The 18875-nt window shown below is 46.5% G+C and overlaps 1 protein-coding gene across 3 annotated transcripts in view; it reads left to right on the top strand.

Annotated features, from left to right (window-relative positions):
* Window positions 1–18875, top strand: part of FRMD4B (FERM domain containing 4B) — a 90538-nt gene that overhangs the window by 65420 nt on the left and 6243 nt on the right. For all 3 annotated transcript variants that reach the window (XM_088061867.1, XM_088061868.1, XM_088061869.1), the window contains 10 exons: window positions 481–538; window positions 1432–1518; window positions 11089–11165; window positions 11560–11698; window positions 12187–12328; window positions 12459–12592; window positions 12678–12797; window positions 14040–14268; window positions 16917–16973; window positions 18384–18531. In XM_088061867.1, the coding sequence (XP_087917993.1) occupies window positions 481–538; window positions 1432–1518; window positions 11089–11165; window positions 11560–11698; window positions 12187–12328; window positions 12459–12592; window positions 12678–12797; window positions 14040–14268; window positions 16917–16973; window positions 18384–18531 (1191 nt within the window). The remainder of the gene's footprint in view (window positions 1–480; window positions 539–1431; window positions 1519–11088; window positions 11166–11559; window positions 11699–12186; window positions 12329–12458; window positions 12593–12677; window positions 12798–14039; window positions 14269–16916; window positions 16974–18383; window positions 18532–18875) is intronic.

Raw genomic sequence — 18875 nt, 5'->3', positions numbered from 1 at the left:
TAATCTGTGGTCTTTTTTCAGTAGGAACAAGGGAAAAATGATCTGTTCAGTGGTTTTCTGAATTGCCTCATGAAACAGTTGTACAATGGCATAAACACATTCATTTGGAGCCTATCCTTTGTAACCAGAGCTCCATAATGGAATAATTATAGGCAAGTCTTTACTGCCAGTGCTTCCCAAAAGGCTCACATGTTCAGTTCAGAATTTTTGCTTTCAGTTCTGTGATTTTCTGATAAGAGATTGAATGTTCTGTTGTATGAGAGATTTTCCTTTTGCTTTAGCTGGGCCAAAATACCCCATCTTTCCCCAAGCCAAGATGATAAGTTTTTTTTTCTGAAAACATGGTCCTTCAATTACTAAGCCCTTCAAAATATGCAAATGATAAATGACGTGTCCTGGATGTATGTGTGAAAAAAATATGTTAATAGATATTACTCCCTCCAGAGAAAATCATCTGATATGCTATAAATCTGTCTGCAGGTACATGAAAGTGGTAGAAGCTTTGCCAACATATGGAGTTCATTACTATGGAGTAAAGGTCAGTAACTGCCTATAGATAGTGTGATTGCTGAGCTTATTTCGTGGGATTGCATTCCTAAAGGAGCAGTTGGATGATTCAGTGCCCTTCTATCAGTATGAAACCTCACATTTTTCAACCCGTGTAATTTTTCCCCATTCAATGTACTTTAAAAATTGTTTCCAGAAAGCAGAAAGGAATCTTTGTAAAACCTTATGTAATCCTATCAGGAGCTAAATTCCTATCATCTTAATTAAACTGGATATCACTTCTAGACCTGAAGCAGTCAATAGTTTCCCCAGAGACGTTAATCAAGGTTAGAAAAATAAAATGTGGAAAAGACTCCTAAGTGGCAGTTGATTAGAGGTGCGTTGTTGGAGCGGGGAAATGCTGAGAAATACTTTTGGAGAGTGATGGAAATGCACCATTTATTCCCATTTGTAGAGCAGAGCCGGGGCCAAAGTGTTTTGTGCCGAAGAGCTCAGCAGAGATGATGTCTCCTTACTTTTGAGTCATGGCCATTCCTGTGGTACCTGAGAAACTGATGTTTTGTGCTGGTGTTTCCTCCTGTGGCTGCCCATGCCTGAATTTAGTCATTGGCCACAGTTTTTTTCTGTCCCCTGTCCTTTCCCCTCACAGCCACTCCTCCAGCCAGTGACACCCCGTTGTTTCAGCAGCACTGTCGCTTTTCTGTCCACCTTGCACAGCCACCACCTGGTTTTGTGCCTCTGCCTCAGAAGGCAGAGGGAGAAAGTTTCCACGTTCACCCCAGCAATCCACTTCACCTCAATTTGTTTGCCAGAAAATCTTTGTTCTGTGCCTACCTGAACCTGTCACAGAGTGAAAAGGGCTGTAATCTTGGAATTTCCTAATTCTTAAGTAGCTCTTGATTGACGTAGACATCCATTTTTCAGGATAAACAAGGAATCCCGTGGTGGCTTGGAATAAGTTACAAAGGAATTGGCCAGTACGACTTGCAAGACAAAGTTAAGCCCAGAAAAGTAAGTTTTTTTGCATCTGATTTTTTTGTGGGGGGAACATGGTATGGTGTTGCATGTCAGAATATACTCTTAAACTGTTGCTTATTAGACTGGTGGGCAAAAGACCAAAGGCTGTGGAGGCAGAAAGAGATTTCTGCTGGCACTGAGGCAGTAAATCTCTCCCTCTCCTAGATGGTGGAAACTCCCCTTGGGAGCTCTGGCTTGTGTATCTTGAATTTGGTGGTCTCAGGATGGGAATTTTGGCAGCCCCCAGGGTTAACAACAGAAATATGAAGCTGTTGTGTTTCTGCAAGGCCTTGTGCTCGGGCAGTGTTTTCACTTCACGTTTGTAGGTGGTTTTTTCCTGCATGAAGCATAAAAGGCTCCACCAATACAGACAGAATATAAGGGGACCTGAGTGAAATTGAAGGCTTGCTGAAGTAACTGTGTGTTTCCATAATTTCAAAGGAGGAATTGAGAATAATGCCAAGTACTGGGGGTCATTCTTCTCCTTCTCCAAACCCCTGCTTCCCAGTGTGTCTGCTGCAGGGCAAGCTCTGCCCACAGCCTCCTGTGCTGTTGGAACAGGGCAGAGGCTCCTGCCTTGTTCTGCTGTCTCCCTCAGAGCCCCACAGTGAGCCCAGAGAGCAGCCTTGGAAACCACCACATACCCAACACATGGGGTGCTGGGAGCTCCCCCATCCTGCAGCCACCTGCGTGCCCTTGTGACAGGACTGAGCCCCCAAAACTCTCTGAAGGGTTATTTAACCCCCATGGCTGGTGGGAGAGCCAGGGCTGCTCGTGCTGGAGCCGTGCTCCTGGGCTGGGGCTGTCGTTGTTTCTGGTCACGTCTTCGTTGAAACATCTAAGCCATGAGGGGATGGAGACCTGGGAGTTTGCTGTTCTTCTTTCCCCAGGAATGATCTGGGCAGGAGTTCACATGAAGTTGTGCTCCCCGCCAGGGAATTCTTACATTTGCAAAATGATGTTGTTTAGTCTATCGGTGCCAAAAAGCACAGCTTAACAAAACTTCCTTGTTAAAGAGTGATTTCCTCCTTCAAGCTTCCAGCCTGATCTTCTCTTTTTCCAGAGCAGGCTATGACTTGGTTTCTTTTGGTGTATTTGGGTACCTGTGTGTCCAAGGGTGAGCTCTCATGTCCTTCCTTCTCTTTGTTCAATAAAGTACAGAGTTTTATCCTAGGTGTCTCTCCCATGCCTGCACTAAGAGACAGTAACACAAGAGGAATCCTTTGTAAATCAACTCAACTTGGTGAAGCCCTTGAAAGTCAAAGGAGAGCACTGGGGAGGTCCTCTTGCCTTTGAGCACTTCCCTGATTTTAGGCAACATCAATAAGATTTTCCAGCCAGGAAAGGATCATTCTGCAGCCAAGATGTCCAGCTGTGACCAGCAATGCTATCCAAGAAAACGGAGCCTGCCTGGCTGGAAGCATTGCTTCGCCAAGCATTCCTTGTGCTTGTGGGACTTCAGTTTACAACATCAACCAGGCAGATTAAGAAAATTTTTTAAGGTCAGCAGGGCCCAGATAGCAAGTCACACCCTGCTACAGTTAGTTATGAGGCATTGGCTTTGAATGCAGCGGGAGTTGTGTTTAAGAAAAATCAAACAAAAACCAGAGGTCATCTCTGCAGTGGAAGTATTATAGTGGAAATGAGAATAGTTGTTGGCTTGACTGAAATTATAATTGTACAAGAGAGGATAGAGATTAAAAGGGAAGGTGAGAGAGAGGAACTTAAATGTAGGTGGAAGGTTTAATTACAGTTATCTCATTGAAACTGTGGGGACGGATATGCTGTAGTATCCTTAAGGGATAAAGGCAGAGGGACAAAAACAATTTAAGACACAGCTTGTCCTGAGCCATGACTGCCTTTAACAATAAAAGTAAAAAAGTAGCTCAATATACAGAGTTTCTTTATATGAAAAATGTTTCAGGGTTTGAAATACAAAGTGCATTTTGGATAAGCGATTGGAATCAGATCACTTTCAGGAGGAAAAGCAGACATCAGGTCTAGAGGGGCACCCACACCCAGACTTGGGTTTGGAGTTAAAATGCTGAGATACTGCTGCTTATTTCAGTGTAACTGTGATGCAACAGGCAGAAGTTCCTTTTAATCAGTGTTGTTGTTTGTTCATATTTATGAATGTATCAGAATTTATTTCAGAGAGAGAAGAGTATGTACAGCTTGCCTGAATCTCCCAGGAGTCCCTCTGGAGCAGCAGGCAGGAGGAGAATAGGCATGTAAACTATTCCTGTCTTTTGGAGCAGCGGTGCTATTTTTGCTGGATTTAGCAGAATTTTCTTGCTTTGCTTTTTGGGAATGGAGCCAAACTCACAACTGCCATGTTCTGGTGCTATCCAGCTGTTTATACAGTGGATCAAAACTGCTGTTGTGTTTATCCCTAGCCATCTGGGAAAGAGCATCCTCATTGTGCTCATCTTCTCCACTTGGTGGTGTTTAAATATACGTGCAACTGATTAATAAATAGAGAATAATAAGAGAGAAAGGCTGAGTCCAAGTCTAATGGGGACCAAGTTGGCCTTCCCAAATTTTAAAGTTGCAGGTAATCTCTGTGAGTCCAAATCTCTCTGATACTGGTTGTGGTGGGAAAGCTGGAGCATTTTGGATGGGAGGCTTTTAACAGGTATAAATTCCCCCAGTGAATTCACACCAGGGGGATTTATTCTGCTCCCCATCTCTTTTCTGCAGTGCTGTCAGGTGTGTTTGCTTCACCACAGAATCATAGGCATCTTCCAAGAGCCAAGTCCATATTTAGAATTCAATTTTACTAGTAATAATAGAAATAAAATATATTTTAGCTGCACCCATTAATGGAGGGTCAGTTAAATCCAAAGAAATATAACCACCCTCTTCAAAAATTGAAATCTTTTGGCTTTATCCAAGTAGGTATTTCGGCAAAGACACCTAAATACGAGCCTTGGAGCACAGTGGTTATCCCAAGATTTTGTTATTGGATCAACACCTGTGCATGACATCCGAGGCTGGGAGCTCCTCACAGGAAGCAGCTTGCAGGAGAGGCCTGGATGAAGCAATCCCCAGATCCCTGTCACCCAGCCCTGCCAGAGCTCCGTGTCACCATCCGTGATGGAGCTGTGGTGTCGGGGAGGCCGGTGTGTGACTCGGGGCTGGACCTGGAGAACCTGCCCTGGCTGTGTAGAGCTGGCTGGGGAGGTTTGGCTCCAGCTATTAATATTTTGCTGGTTGACCTGAGGTGGTTTGGACAAGGGAGTTTTGTTGCTCCAAGTCACTCCTGGGAGCTTGTATTGCTTCAGGAGCAGTTTCTAGCAAAGCCCAAGTGTTACCTTGGCTTTGTCACCCAGGACTGGCAGCTGGGGCACTGAGAGAAGCACTGTGCTCCAGCTCCCTAACAGACTGAAAAGGGAGAATTATTTTGTGTGTCATTTATGAAAATTGTCTTTGTAGATAAAAGCAGTGGCTCCACACTGGCTGGAGGTTATACTGAGCTCACTTGATTATTATCCTGAAGTCTCACAGGGCATTAAAACAGACTGGGTTTGGCAACCCTTGTTCAGATTTGAGCTCAGACCTGGGATTAACGCTGCAGTCCTGCTGCTTTGCAAACATATTCTCTTTCAGTTGCAGTTAATATTGAGAGTCACCTCCTGCTTGGAGAAGTGCCTCCTGATTGCTGTGGGGTGACATGCCAAGATCCTGTCCCTGGTATCCTCTGAATCAATTAGGAAAAGTATAAGACAGGTCCCAGGACTTCATTTGTCTCTTCAAGCCAGAATAGATCTCCCTTTATCTCTACCCCATTCTTCTCACTGGTGAGATAAACAGTGCATGTCTTGTTAATGGAGGGTGTATTAAGGCATGAGTTGAGTTTATTCTGCGTTCAGCCAATATGTAGAGTTCCTCTGAGGGCTGGAGAAGGCAGCTGGCTGGCTCTTTGACTTGTTCTCCCACTTCATTGTGTTTCTGTGGGCGACTCCCTCGTGATAAATTAACCGTGTTATCTGAAGAGAACTAATCTTGCTGTGGTGTTGTTTCAAATGTCCAAGAATATCGCTTCTACTGCTTGATGTCTTGACTGCATCGTGTTCTCAGAAGTGTTTCTGTTAGCATATTTTTGTTTTGAAATGGATAATGTTTATCACAGGTTGGTGTGAGCTGGAAGGAACCTGAAAGATCATCTCATTTCAGCCTGCCTGCCATGGGCAGGGACACTTTCCACTATCCCAGGCTGCTCCAAGCCCCATCCAACCTGGCCTTGAACACTTCCAGGGATCCAGGGGCAGCCACAGCTTCTCTGGGCACCCTGTGCCAGGGCCTCAGCACCTTCACAATATCCCTGGCTGGATTTAATACTTCCAGGGCTTTGGCTTTCCAGACCAGACCCTTGGCTGCTCAGACAATTTCTCTGTATTTCTCCTACCCTCTGTAAGTTGTTTTTTTGTGTCCAAGTTTGTCCAGGAGCTCTTTGTTCATCCTTGCAAGCCTCCTGAGACTTTTGCCTGACTTTCTCTTTGTTGGGATGCATTGTTTCTGAGCTGTGAGGAGGAGGTATTATGATATTCCTTTCTTGATTCAACATATGCTAAGAGTTGATGCTGAAAGTTTTCCCTTGCATAACATTTACTTCATGTAAATTTGCTGTCCTGCTTTGCTGAATAGCTCAGAACACAGCAGCATTGGAACAGCCTTCTCAGCAGGCAGCTCTAATTAGGCAGAGATTTCTTTTATGGTGTTTATTTCTCACCAAGCCATTGATTTAGATAGAAGATACTAAGCTCACATAATTACTTAAAATAAACACAGAGCTTTTACGAGACTGCTCTGAAATGTTATTCTTTCCAGATGTGCAAAAAAGTTGTTTGAATGCCACCTCTGCAAAACACAAACGTTTTTGGGCAGTTTGATTTTGAGACATCTCTCAGTCTTACGATGCCAGTGCTAGTGAGGACCAGGCAAAAAAGGATCATAAGGTATCAGCAAAAATTATGATTGAAGACCTGTTTTAGAGGACTGGCTTAATATTTAAGGGATGAAGGATGCCTGCAGGTGAGCTGTGCCAAGTTATGCTGGCACAGGTGGGAGCTGTCTGCCTCCTTCCCTCAGAAGTTGCTGCAGGTGGGGCACTTGGCTCTCCTGCCCTCTCCTCAGGTGCCTCCCTCCATGGGCAGGCACAGCAGCACAGCACAGGACTCCAGCTGAAGGCAGGGTGCCAGACAGCTGAGAGCAGCGGAGGGGCTGAAACACAGCCCTACTCCCAGCGCTGCTGCCAGGGTGGTAATTTCCCTCATCGGGTGGGGTGCATTCCTGTGGGCAGAAATCTTTTATGTTTCCTTGCTCTGAATTGCCAGATTTGTCTGCAGATTGCTGTTCCCAGCCAGCTCCCGAGGTGCTGGTTGCTGAGCCTCCTTGCAGGCACTGCACGTACCACCAGGTGCTCTGGAAGTGCTTCCTGAGGGAAAGGCTGCTCCAAACACTGTGGTCTGGCTTGCACTTCTCTGCTGACCTTACCCAAAGACCCCTTGGGTAGAAAGCCAGAGGCTTGGGTGATTCAGCTCAGAATTTGTCACTAACCTTGGGAACACCCCAGGTGCAGTTCTGGCAGGTGGGCTGGTGCAGCAGCATGTGGCCGCACAGCCCCTGCACTCAGCTGCTCTCCACATTTTCACCTCCTTGCAAAAAGAAACTATAAAAAAACACTAATTTTTTTTTTTTTTTTTTTAAACCAAAATCCATCAGGCTCACAGTAATATTGATCCAGGAGCCCCTGAGCAGCTCTGCTCGTCTCTTTGGGCAGGGTCTCTGCCAGCTCCTGCCTGCGATCCCGATTCTGATAGGGCTGTTTCTCTGAGCCAGTTTGCTCCCACTGTCAGGCTGAGACAAACTTGCATTTTATTCAAAACTGGATGCAAGGTCAGCCAGGTTAAAAAAAACAGCTTCTTCTTTTAAGGTGTTTCAACATTTAGGCGTGCCATGTCTCTCTGGGTCGCCTTAGATTATTCCCGTTCTTTTTGTGCGGGAAGGAAGGCGATTTCTTTTTGTTCAGTGCTCCCTGGTATCTGGAATTGAATCACAGTAGAAATGCAGGGAAGCCTAAACTCGTGGGCTGGAAAAGCAGCAGCTTGGGGGTAGGAGTTTGGCTGGTGCACAGAGGTGCCTGGGAATGAGATGTGATCAGAGCTTGCACCTCTGCCTTCTACAAAAACAAAAAAATAATCAGAAAAACAACCTTGACCAGGCCAAGTTCTACTCAAACAGGCAGCCCCTGAGATGCTCAGTAGTTTTTGGGAGCGTTTAAGGTTCTGACAACCTACATGGATGAGAAGGCTATTAAGAAAACATTAATTAGCTCGGGTGGACTTAATCATCTGGTTAAAGGAAACATACATTGCAAAACTTCCACAAAAACATTTTAATTATTCCTAATTGTTCTTCCAGCCCTCAAAAACCAGTTCCAGATTTCCAGATTTTTTTTGCCACTCTTTTGTCTTTAAATATGCAGGTAGTTTAGGTAAGATTGAAATTAGGAACTATTTAGGAACATGTCTGTACAGGGTGGGGAGTATTTGAAGGGAGCAGGATATCTCTAGAGCAGTGATGGTTTCCTGAGTGCTGCCTTTTGACCATGAGTTAGAAAAATTTCAGTTAAAGGAAGTTATTACTTTATTGCTTTATCCTTGTTTGTATCAAGTCCATTATTTCCCTCTTGTCTTCACGAATCCAAGCGTGTGGAGCAGAAACTTGTAATACTTTCATTCGGGATTATTTTTATGTGCATCTGTATAAATATTACTAGCTCACAACTTATTCTGAAGCTGTTCATTTAATCACCAGTCTTTTTTACAAGGACCCGAGTTAGGAGGGTTTGTCAGATGAGGTGACAGCTAAGGAGCTTATGTTGTTCTTAAGTGAGATAGTTTGAGGACAGGGCACTTTTCAGTCCTCAAGAGCAAAGATGCATTGGGTACAATGCCAATTCCCATCTCTCCTGCTGTGGAACAGCAGAGGGGGGAGCTGGAGTTACCTCAGGCTTTGGGCAAGGAGGCTGAAATGTCTTCGTGCTGAATGTACCCAGCTGCGAATGCTTGGGGCGCCCGTCAGCTCCTTTTGGGCTGGGATGGAGCTCACAGGGTGGGGAGGAAATGGGGCAAAACTCTACCCACATCCTGAGGCAATTCCGTGCAGGTTTTCTTCAAAATGCAAACGCCTTTTTCTTTCCTTTCTGGGCACGGCAAGCGATCCCGGATTTGCACAGAGCCCTGTGTCCCTCTGCCTGGGCAGGAGGCTGCTCCAGGTGCTGCATTTTGTCCTCCTGCCAAACGCGACCCTCCTCACCCTGGGGCAGGTGCCCCCTTCTCCCGCAGCCCTCAGGAATGTCCAGCGCGTCCGGAGGGCAAAAACCCCAAGGGAAGTGATAAAGGGGACGGGGAGTCATCATCCCCCCGCCACGATAAAAGGCAGCGAGACAGTTTTTTTTTCCAGAGGTCATGTTTGAAGCACGCCCATGGTTTTTACGAGCGTGGGAGCGGGCCGGGAACGCCGGGATGATGCTTCTGGTCGAACCTGTTGCCTCTGGGTGTGAGTCAAGGCTGGCGGGGCCCGGCACCGCGGGGACCCCGGGCAGCCCCCCTGCCCCGGCCCCCACAGCCACCAGGGCTGCTCCAAGGGGTGCAGCCCCTCGCTGGAGCCCTCCTTGCTCCCTCCTTGCTGGGTTTGCCCTTTATCTGGGGAAAAAAAGGGGTGTGGGAGGCGTCGCAGGGGAGCGGGTGGGTGGTGATGTCAGGCGTGTGTCAGCAGTGGGAGGCGAAGCTGCCGAGCGGAGCAGCACGGCAGAGGGACGGAGGGACGGCACGGCAGCCTGGGCTCTGCCCTGCCCTGCCCATGGCTCCCTGGCCACTGCCCGGCCGGGAAACCGGGACACCGGGATCGGGAGCGGGGCTGCGGCGAGGTGAGTGCGGGACGCGGGGGAGCAGCCGGGGCTGTGCCGGGATCCCGGCTGGGATCGCTGCTGGAGCACCCACGGGCACCTCTTGCTCAATGTCCTGGCAGACTGCTCAGCTTGTTTCCTTTCGCGTTTTTATAAATGTATTTATTTTCAAAGTTCAGCGCAGAGTTGCGAAGAGGCGCTTCTGGCACGGTGTGGCTGGGCGGGGAGGGCTGTGAGAAAAACGTAAACTTACTTAAGCAGCAGAGGGAAACTTCAACAATCCTCTAGAAAATAATTTGTTCAAGTAAATTACATTTCCACTTGGCTTCACTTTTTCTACAGCAGCTTCTAATAGTTGTAGTCCTGGGAAAGTTTTAATTAAACGAGGGAAAGGCTGTGGAAAGAGCCACTTTTCCCCCGAAACACAAATGCACTGGGTTATGTGTCATGGTGTTAAAAATGTGTTTCAGATGCATCACAGCTTACGACCTCATTTTTTACAGAACTTGAAGTCCTTCTGTAGTGGGAGGTGGCACGGCATGTCAGGTTTTGGCAGAGGCCAGTGGGAATGTTGTGTGTCCTGGGGGTTTCTGGTGTGGTGGCTGCACCCTTGGAGGCTTTGGGAAAACTCCAGTGGGGAAAGGAGGGAGTTGCTGTGATGGCCTGGATGTCTTGGCTGGATCCCTGGTGTCAGAGGCCAATCTCTCACTGACCCCTGTCCCTGCCTGCCAGCTGGATGGAAGCACCTCTGGTACCTCCATGTGAGCTGCAGCTCTGGAAAACAGCTGATGTAAAATTCCAACGTGCTGCTGCAGCTCTGCGGCCCATCATGGTCAGGGGGACATCCCTGGGGACACCCTGTGGGTCCCCATGTGCATCCAGGCACTCTGGCACTGCTGGAGAAGGGGGCAGGAGGTGGTGCTGCCAAAACCTGCGAGGCTGGGCTGGGAAGATGCAGCCCCCAGTGGCTCATCCCCACGGGGTGGCTGATGCTGCTGTGAAAGGAGAGCAAATTTATATGAAATCCTCATCCCATGGGTGCAGCTGCCAAGCCCTGACTGACTTTGATCTCTTCTCCCAGCTGGCACTTTGCAGGAAATATGTGGGTTTCTAGCAGGAGGATGTGCTGGGGGTGGCTTCCTCCTGTAGCTGCTGTTGTTCTGTACACGCTGTACCTCTGTTCCAAAATGTCACGCTGGATGTCTCAGACAGTGTCTTCACAGGAGAAAGGTCTTGGTTTCTCCAAGCTGCTGCCATTCCCTGGGGATGTTCTGACTCAGGGAAGTAGACCATGGTTGTCTATACAATTACTTTGTAAAGAGATTTTTGCGCTTAATCAGAGAGAAAATTACTTTAGCTGCCCTGCCAAGATCTCTGGGAACTTCTAGCAGAGAATTTAAATGTGCTGTTGATGGAGGTAGATGTTGTCACTGTCAAAATCCTCAATTTGCTACACATTGTCTGTAAAAGTGTGAAATTACTGAGGGGGCATCCTATATTTATGTGCTTCTTTTAATTGATGTTATGAATGTAGTTATTGCTCAGTCCATGCTGAGGATACACAGGAATTGTAATTTGCTGAAATTATATCACCTTGGGGTGAGAGGACTGGTGATTTAGTGACCAAGTTCTGCTTCTCTCCCCAATTCTAGCTATTTCAATGGAAACAGCTGGAAAATCTCTATTTCCGTGAGAAGAAATTTGCTGTGGAAGTACACGATCCCCGCAGGTGAGGCTGGAGGAGGCAGTTCTGTCCTCGGGGTCATCTTTACCCAGAGTGGGAATTCATCCTCACCTGCTAGTGGATGGGGTGGGAGATGCCTCAGAGCTAACACCTGAGGACTCTGGGCTTTGGGACTGATCCTGATCCAGCTTTTGGCAGGGCAGACTGGGGCTGTCACAGCTCTAGGTCTCCTCTCAGATTCCCTGTGTGTCCATAAAGGCAGTTCTTGGAGCAGGAGGAGGACTGTTTGTCATGGCCAAATCTGCAGCAGCACTGGGTGATGGGATGAAAGAAATCTGAGTTTTTGTATCCCTAAAATAAAGGCTGAGCCTCACCTGGTTAAGAGAACTTCAAACCTCGAAGACCTGTCTTGAAATTGCATTTCTTTTCACCTCCTCAGAATTTCAGTGTCAAGAAGGACCTTTGGTCAGAGCGGGCTGGTGGTACAGACCTGGTATGCAAACACTTCCCTGATCAAGTCCATCTGGGTGATGGCAATCAGTCAACACCAGTTTTACCTGGACAGGAAGCAAAGCAAAGTAAGTTATGAGGCATTTTACTGCAAGCATAGGTTTCAACACGTTTCCTGTATATCCCTCAGCGTATGTTTTTCCACGGATTAACTACTCTCCAGAGAAAAACTACAAATTGTTTTTGTCAGCTTTTTGAGCAGCCTACTAGTGGTAGTGTTGTTACTAGATCCATTTTAGCCTGCCTCCAGTTAAGGCCTGTGGAAGTGTAATCATGGAAGAGGGAATTCCCATGTCTGGGTGTCTAATTTGCCTTTTCTTTTGTCTCCTTTCCTGTGTTTGTTTTGAAAGCTGCAGAGATTTTGAGCTGGGAGATGGTTCAGGTTTTGGGGGAGAGGAATGTCAAGCAGCCCTTGTATACCACAAGCACCTGTGTGATGCTGTTGCTTTAGCCCTTAATTTTGTGGGAGATGTGAAATGTCATCTCCTGTGATGTGCTCTGAAGTTAATTAGAGGCAACTCAATGAGGCTGGATTGGTTTTTTTTAACTCCTTCAGGCAAAAATTCCATCAGCCAGAAGTTTGGATGATATCGCCATGGATCTGACAGAGATGGGAACACCAAAAGTGTCAAAGCTGGTGACTTTGGAGGCCAAGAACCAGCTTATTATGGCCAGCAATGGCAGTTTGATCTCATCAGGTAATACTGCACATAAATGGGAAGTAGCCATGTGTAATGGGGCTTGAGTTTGTTAAAAGGGAAATGAGACTACCAGACAATAAAAATGGCCCTTACCTGGAAATCCTCTGATACAGAGTGTGTTTTCCAGGCTCTCAGGATTCAGAAGTCAGCGAAGAGCAAAAGAAGGAGAAAATTATGGAGCTAAAGAAGAAAGAGAAACTCCTTCAGGAAAAACTGCTTCAGAAAGTTGAGGAGCTGAAGAAAATCTGCCTGCGAGAAGCGGTGAGAACTGCACCTTACACTGGGGTCGGGCAGGTGGGAGCCCTTTTCTCCCACTGGGCCTTACCTGGAGCCCTTCTGTCCCCAGGAGCTGACAGGCAAGATGCCCAAGGAGTATCCTCTGGGTGCTGGAGAGGAGCCTCCCCAGGTGAGAAGGCGCGTTGGCACGGCGTTCAAGCTGGATGACAACCTGCTCCCCAGCGAGGAGGTGAGCCTGGCAGCTTGTTTGCACAGCGGGGCTGGGGTGGCCAGACCAGTGCCCAAAGCCACTTGTAGATAATCCAGCCCTTCCCTGGGTGTTTTAAGAGGCGGCAGCTGGGACAATTGCTTGCGTGGAGTGAGAAATTTTGATGGGTTCTGCCCTTCTTTTGGGCACACTTTGAATAGGCCAGGAAATTGGCTGTTTCTAAAGGCCTTAAGTTCACCCGACCTGAACCCCTGATTTGGCCACAGCTGCATGAATTTTAATGGATATTTTGCTGCTAATTAGAGAAGATCAGGTGCATAATGCCATTTGGCTCTGAGCTTTTCTGGAGCACTGACTTGCGTCATCTTGGGATGGTGTTTGAACCCAGAACGTGGCAGGGGTGTGCACTGTCCTCCTGGCAAAACCATCTGTCTCTGAGCATAGTTGTGTGACAGATGACAGGAGGAGGAGTTTTACCTGTGGCTTAATGAAGGTTCCACCTGAGTAAAACCTCCCTGCATTGCTCAAGAGGCTGAAATGAACTTTGCTGGCAGAGACCAGCTCGAGTGATATGGTAATTCAGATGTTTGCAATTTCTGGACACACTCCATTCCCCCTCATTCCTTGTGAGATTTGTTAGCAAGCTGTATCATCCAAGTAAGTAGGTGTTGGGCACTTGGCATCTTTCACCAGAAACTCACTGCCCTGCCTCACAGGGCTGCTGTGCTCCTTGTCTGTAGCAAAGTGATTTTGTGGACTGCTTAAATGCTATTAAACCAAAATCCTGCTGACCAGATTTAATAACGTGTTGCTTAGCTCTTCTGCAGTGCCTTTCATCTGAGCTTCTCAAAGTAGTTTACAAACAATTAATTAAAGCCTGAAACTCCCTCTTACGTAGGTATGGTGATACCAATTTCCATTTTTGTTTTCTCTGAAGTAGGGAGAGATTTTGAACAGATGTTTTCAGGGTTGGACTCATAGCAGGAGGTTTAGCAGCCTAAACCTGAATTTAAGAGCCTGTGTTATGTCACCTGGGATTCAGAGCTTTGGACCTTGCTCAAGAGATCTCAAAATTGTACCCTAGCCAGAAATAAGATCTAATTTTCATATGCTGAGATTGTTCTGTGTATTAACTTTGGCATTTCTGTATTTTGTGCTCAAGATTTCACTTCATCACCACAAAAATAGATCTTCTTTTTAATGACTTTCATTGATAATTTCTCTCTGGAGTACAAGCAAATAACTCATCTCACAAATTTGCAGGATCCTACTTTGCAGGACTTGGAGAGCAATTTTATCATACACCAAAAGCTGGTGGAAGCTGCAAAGAAACTTGCCAGTGAGCCAGACCTGTGCAAAAACGTGAAGAAGAAAAGAAAGCAAGAGTATGCTGATGCTGTAAAAAAGCTGCAAGAGATAGAAAACTCCATCAATGAATATAGAATCAAGTGTGGCAAAAAACCAACCCAGAAATCAACTCTGGCTTTACCCGGTGAGAGAATTCCCCATGTTCTGATGCAAACAGGAGGGGAAAAGAGCAATTTGGCTTATTCAGAAACTTTGTTTACATCTTCTCTATATGATTTTTATCTTCTCCAAGGCAGTTAAATAAGAAAAAAAAGATGGAACTGCAGAATCTGACACACTCAGTGCACTGCTGTAGGCTGGGGGTAGACTGGGGCAGAGTTTCAGGAGCAAGCACAGACGTGTTCCAGCACCAGATGTGGGCTGAAGGTGCTGTGCACAAAAAGGCTGGCAGCAGCACCTTGGATGAAGCTTTTCTGATGCCCCAGTTCCTGGTGTGTTGAGTGCAGTTGTACATCTGAGATGCCACATGCACCATCTCTCCCCCGTCCCTCCCGTGGTGCTTCAGTTCCGGCAGAAATAGAGCAGGCAGGTTTTTCTGCAGGATCAAGGACATAGGGATGAAAGACACTTCTTCTGGATTCAGAATTCCTGATTTCCAGGGAGTCATAAGTGGAGTTTATGAATGCAATTAGTAGCAAACAGATTTTTGCCCACATCCATTTGCCAGTGGTGAGCACAGTAAAAGCAGATACTCTTGGCCCCTCTGTTCTGAGAGTGTGGTTCTCCTAAGGGAAGTGAGATTCTTGCTGCTTCATAGGATAATGTGTGAAAACCTGTTAGTATCCAAGCCAGTTGAAGGAGTTTTGAATCCTTACCCCTGACACACCACGGCATCACTGGGCTATCCATCATCACAAAGTGATTATTCTGAAAGGCTGATGATCGGTATTTAATGTGGCCCAGCTTGTTCCTGATTGACAGAGGGGAGGGAAACATCTGTTTTTCCAGCCTCTTGCTCACCAGTTTGGATACTGATTGTGGAAGGTCCTGTATTACCTGGGACACCTGGTGTGTGGTAATGACCAGGAGGGCTGGTGAGCAGAGAGATCCATCCATCCATGGGCACTGCTGTTTGTTGCTGGCAGTTTCATGCCCTGTTGTCCAAGCCAGCAAGAAGCAGCTACATTCCCAGGCTCTCACCCTGCAGCGTGTATTTGTTCACCTGGAGCAGAGCTGTCACCTGCTTCAGTAATTGATTTTATGTGGAACTTTGTCGCTGCATCAGCGGTGCTCTCAAGCTCCAGGTCTGGGTTTCAGAAGGCTGAGCAGTGATGAGTCATTTGTGTCTGAATTCGGAGAGTGGCTTGTTGGAAGTAATATGTTAAACAGTCTCATTGATTTATTGAATCAAACCATAGCTATTTCCATCCCAGCCCCAAGCGAGAGGAGGTGAAGGACATATTGGACTGCTTTCTGTGTTCTACTTTCTCTTTCCTTTCCTTGCTTCTAGCCCAGAATTTCTTCCTCTTTCGCAGGGAGTTGCACAAACCTGGGATTTAAATTCAGATATGTCACCATATCTGAATATGTCAGCATTGCACACCCCCCCTGAATCCAGAACTGTAGCTTTAGGCTGGCTTTTTTATTTTCCTCAGCAGGCTTTGTTCCTCCCCACACTGGGCCCAGTTCCATCTTTTACCACCCCGTGGTCAAATCCACATGAATCAGCTCCCCTGGAGCTTTTTCCCAGTGTCAGGTTGCAGGCAGAGCTGCAGCCCATCCTCAGTGGTCTGACAAGTGCCCCCAGGGCAGGGGCCGGTCCTGATTTTTGCTGTTCTTGAACAGCTGCTCTATTTACTACATTCCTGTAACCAGACCTTTGCTGGCAGCAAATTGTGACAGCAGGAGCAGCGTACATTGCACGTGCTGCCGGTGGCTGAGGGCACAAGCAGCTGTCATACACAAAGTGGCTGCCACTGTCATTTTCTGTTGCTTCCTTTCTCTCGTGCTTGAAGGTTCATGGAGATTTTTTAGCCCACCACAGAGAGCCCATATCTTGCCAGAAACAGCCTAGGGATTGAGCTGTCCATGGGTTAATTATCTTTAGTTCAGCCTCATTTCTCTGCTGCTGGTGGTCTGCTCCAAACCTGAGCAAGGACAGGCTGTTTCTCAGTGAGGGACAGTGTGTAGCATTAAGGTGAGATAGGTACAGTGAAGTGCCGTGAATAAGTAACAAAATGTAAAAGGAACAAAAAATTAGTGTGCCCATGCAATAGTTCCTTTTATCTGTGTTCTTGGAATTTGCAATACCTTGATGGAAATCAGTGGAATTATTCTGGATTGATCTTAATTTAATTGAAACAGGATCTGTACGCAGATGAAACATTCAAAAGTGAATGCCAAATTTTAAAATGCTTTTTGTACCTACCTGGTGGGGTTTCAGGTGTACTAGAGGAGATTGGCTGCTAACAGCCAAGGTCTGCATGTGTCTGTAGGCTCCTACTGAAGCACCTAAATACCCTGTGGGATCTGTTGGAGGTGGGGTGGAAAACACCTTTGTAAATCTTGGCCTGATTCCTGCTGCAGATTAAAAAAAAATAAAAAATAAATAATTTCTGCTTTGATAATTACCTGGGTCTCTTGCTGAACTGCAGTGAACACAGAGTGATGATGTACCAGGACTGTCTTCAGGCTGTGGGGGCTAAAGAATATGGATTGCAGTGTTACAAGTGTCAGCTGGCTCTGAAACTCTAGCAAATAAACTGTATGAAGATATTTGTAAGTTGATGTTGGCTCTTTTATGCTTAAAGTATTTATTGTATTTATTCACAGATGATATAATTCCATCTGAGAGCAGCTCCCTATCAGACACAACCACCTATGATGATGGTATGATGCTTTTCCTTTTTTTTTCCCCCAAGAAGTTTGTCTGTTCAGTGATATTTCTTTGACTTAATGTCCTTGAGCATGTCCCTGGAAGTGTCCAAGGCCAGGCTGGACAGGGCTTTGAGCAAAACCTTTTAGAGGAAGGTGTCTCTCTGATGAGCTCTGTGGTCCCTTCCGTTACAAGTCATTATAGGATTCTATAGTTTTGGTGGCTTTTGATGATAAATTACTTTATAGCAGAGGGAAAAATAGCTACTTAGGAATGTCTTTCCTCTTAATGGGTTAGTTATTGAAAGTTTCTGCCCTATGAGCTGATCTGAGTCATCTTTAGAGAAGGAAGTTGGTTTTAACACGACCAACATGCCAAGCTGAGGACACTGTGGGTATCAAATACATTGTCCCTAGGGCCTGGCCTAGAACTGAAGGACTTAAAAATGGAGAGAATTAGCCCAGCCCTTCTGTCCTCACAGCTACCATAAAACAGAGAAAAGTGGAATAGTCACAGATACTAACGCTCTATTTACGCTTATCTGCTCCCTAGTGAGCTTACATCTTGCAGGGGTTGGTGTTTGCTCAGCTTACTCATTTCACACACACACCCACAGACACACTCACACCCTGTTCCACAAGGTGGAAAGGACTTGGCCTGCCTCTCCCTTAAACTGGATAATCATCATTTGGGGACAAACACTATGTAAATTATTACTCACTTTTCAGTTCGGGCCTGATTCTGATCTCACTTTGTCCCAGTTTTAGACTTGTACCAGGTGGTGCTATAAAATGGATTTACACCTGATTCCTGCTTGTACAAGTAGAAGTGGAGCCAGGCTTGTGAACATGTGCTCTGTGATGCTCATCCTGCATTTATATGTATTAGTTGGAGTTTCCTGTTGGCTCTGTCGGGACCTGGTTGTGCCCTAAGCAAAGTGAGAACAAGGATCAAACCAGCATCTTCCCAATTGCCTTCAGCCAAATGTGTCTGTCAGTTGTCTTTGCTCATTCAATCGCTTTTGAAGTCAGTCCCTTTTAGGTTGTTTCAAAACTAATTCTTAAAATGTCATTTTCAAGAGCTGGAAGGTGAGGGAGAGGAACTGGCTTTTGCAGCTCTTGGCTCTGGAAAGGATTCTTCTGCAAACAGATGTTTTCCCAGGAAGTTCCATTCTGTGATCTGGCACAGCCCCAAGCTGGGTGTAGTCCCCATAGGAGTCTGTGCTGATGGGATCTGTAGGAGCCTCCACGATGTCCTGTCTGTGTGGAGAGAGCTCAGTGCAGGCAGGAAATCTTCTCTAGATCCACAGCTCCTGTCATTGTCTCTGTACTGCCAAGTGCTTCTCCTTAGGGGCCACAGATTTGCACACAGGGCAAAAATATCACAGGTTTTGCTCTAACAAAATGCATATTCCTTTCCAACAGTCAGTGAATCACTTCCTGCAGCAGCACAGAGACCCAGCTCTGCACAGCTTTCTCCAAGACTTCCTCCACCAAAGTCCCTTGGGGTGGAGAGAATTCATCTCAGGAAGTCATCCATAAACGAGCAGCTCTTGGAAAGCAGACACTCCAGGTAGGCACATCTCACTTGCTGCTGCACTCTGCTGCCAGGAGCTCCATCCTGCCCCTGCTGAGCATTCCAGCAGAGCCCACTGCCTCCTCTGGGCTTACAGGATTTGGTGATGGGAGCTGAATTTCCTGGTTAGGAACAAAGATCTGTATGAGCAGTTGACAAAGTATCTCAAACCAAAGAGTAGTGTAGTTTTTGTCAGGAGGCTTAAGATGGGTGAGAAGCTTAATAGCAAGGGCTGTATATAAGGAGTTGCTCATGCATACTACTGCTGTCATTCTTTGTGTCAGCCTCTGGGTTTTTTCAGTGTTAGTTTAACAACTTGTCATTTTCCTGATGACTGTGCT

Source organism: Pseudopodoces humilis, chromosome 13 (assembly GCF_049639895.1).
Source record: "Pseudopodoces humilis isolate 2021_Gansu_Grassland_sample_001 chromosome 13, ASM4963989v1, whole genome shotgun sequence".
Classification (NCBI taxonomy): Eukaryota; Metazoa; Chordata; class Aves; order Passeriformes; family Paridae; genus Pseudopodoces; species Pseudopodoces humilis.
Note: the sequence above shows the minus strand (reverse complement) of the source record. Positions and strands in the feature narration are given on the sequence as shown.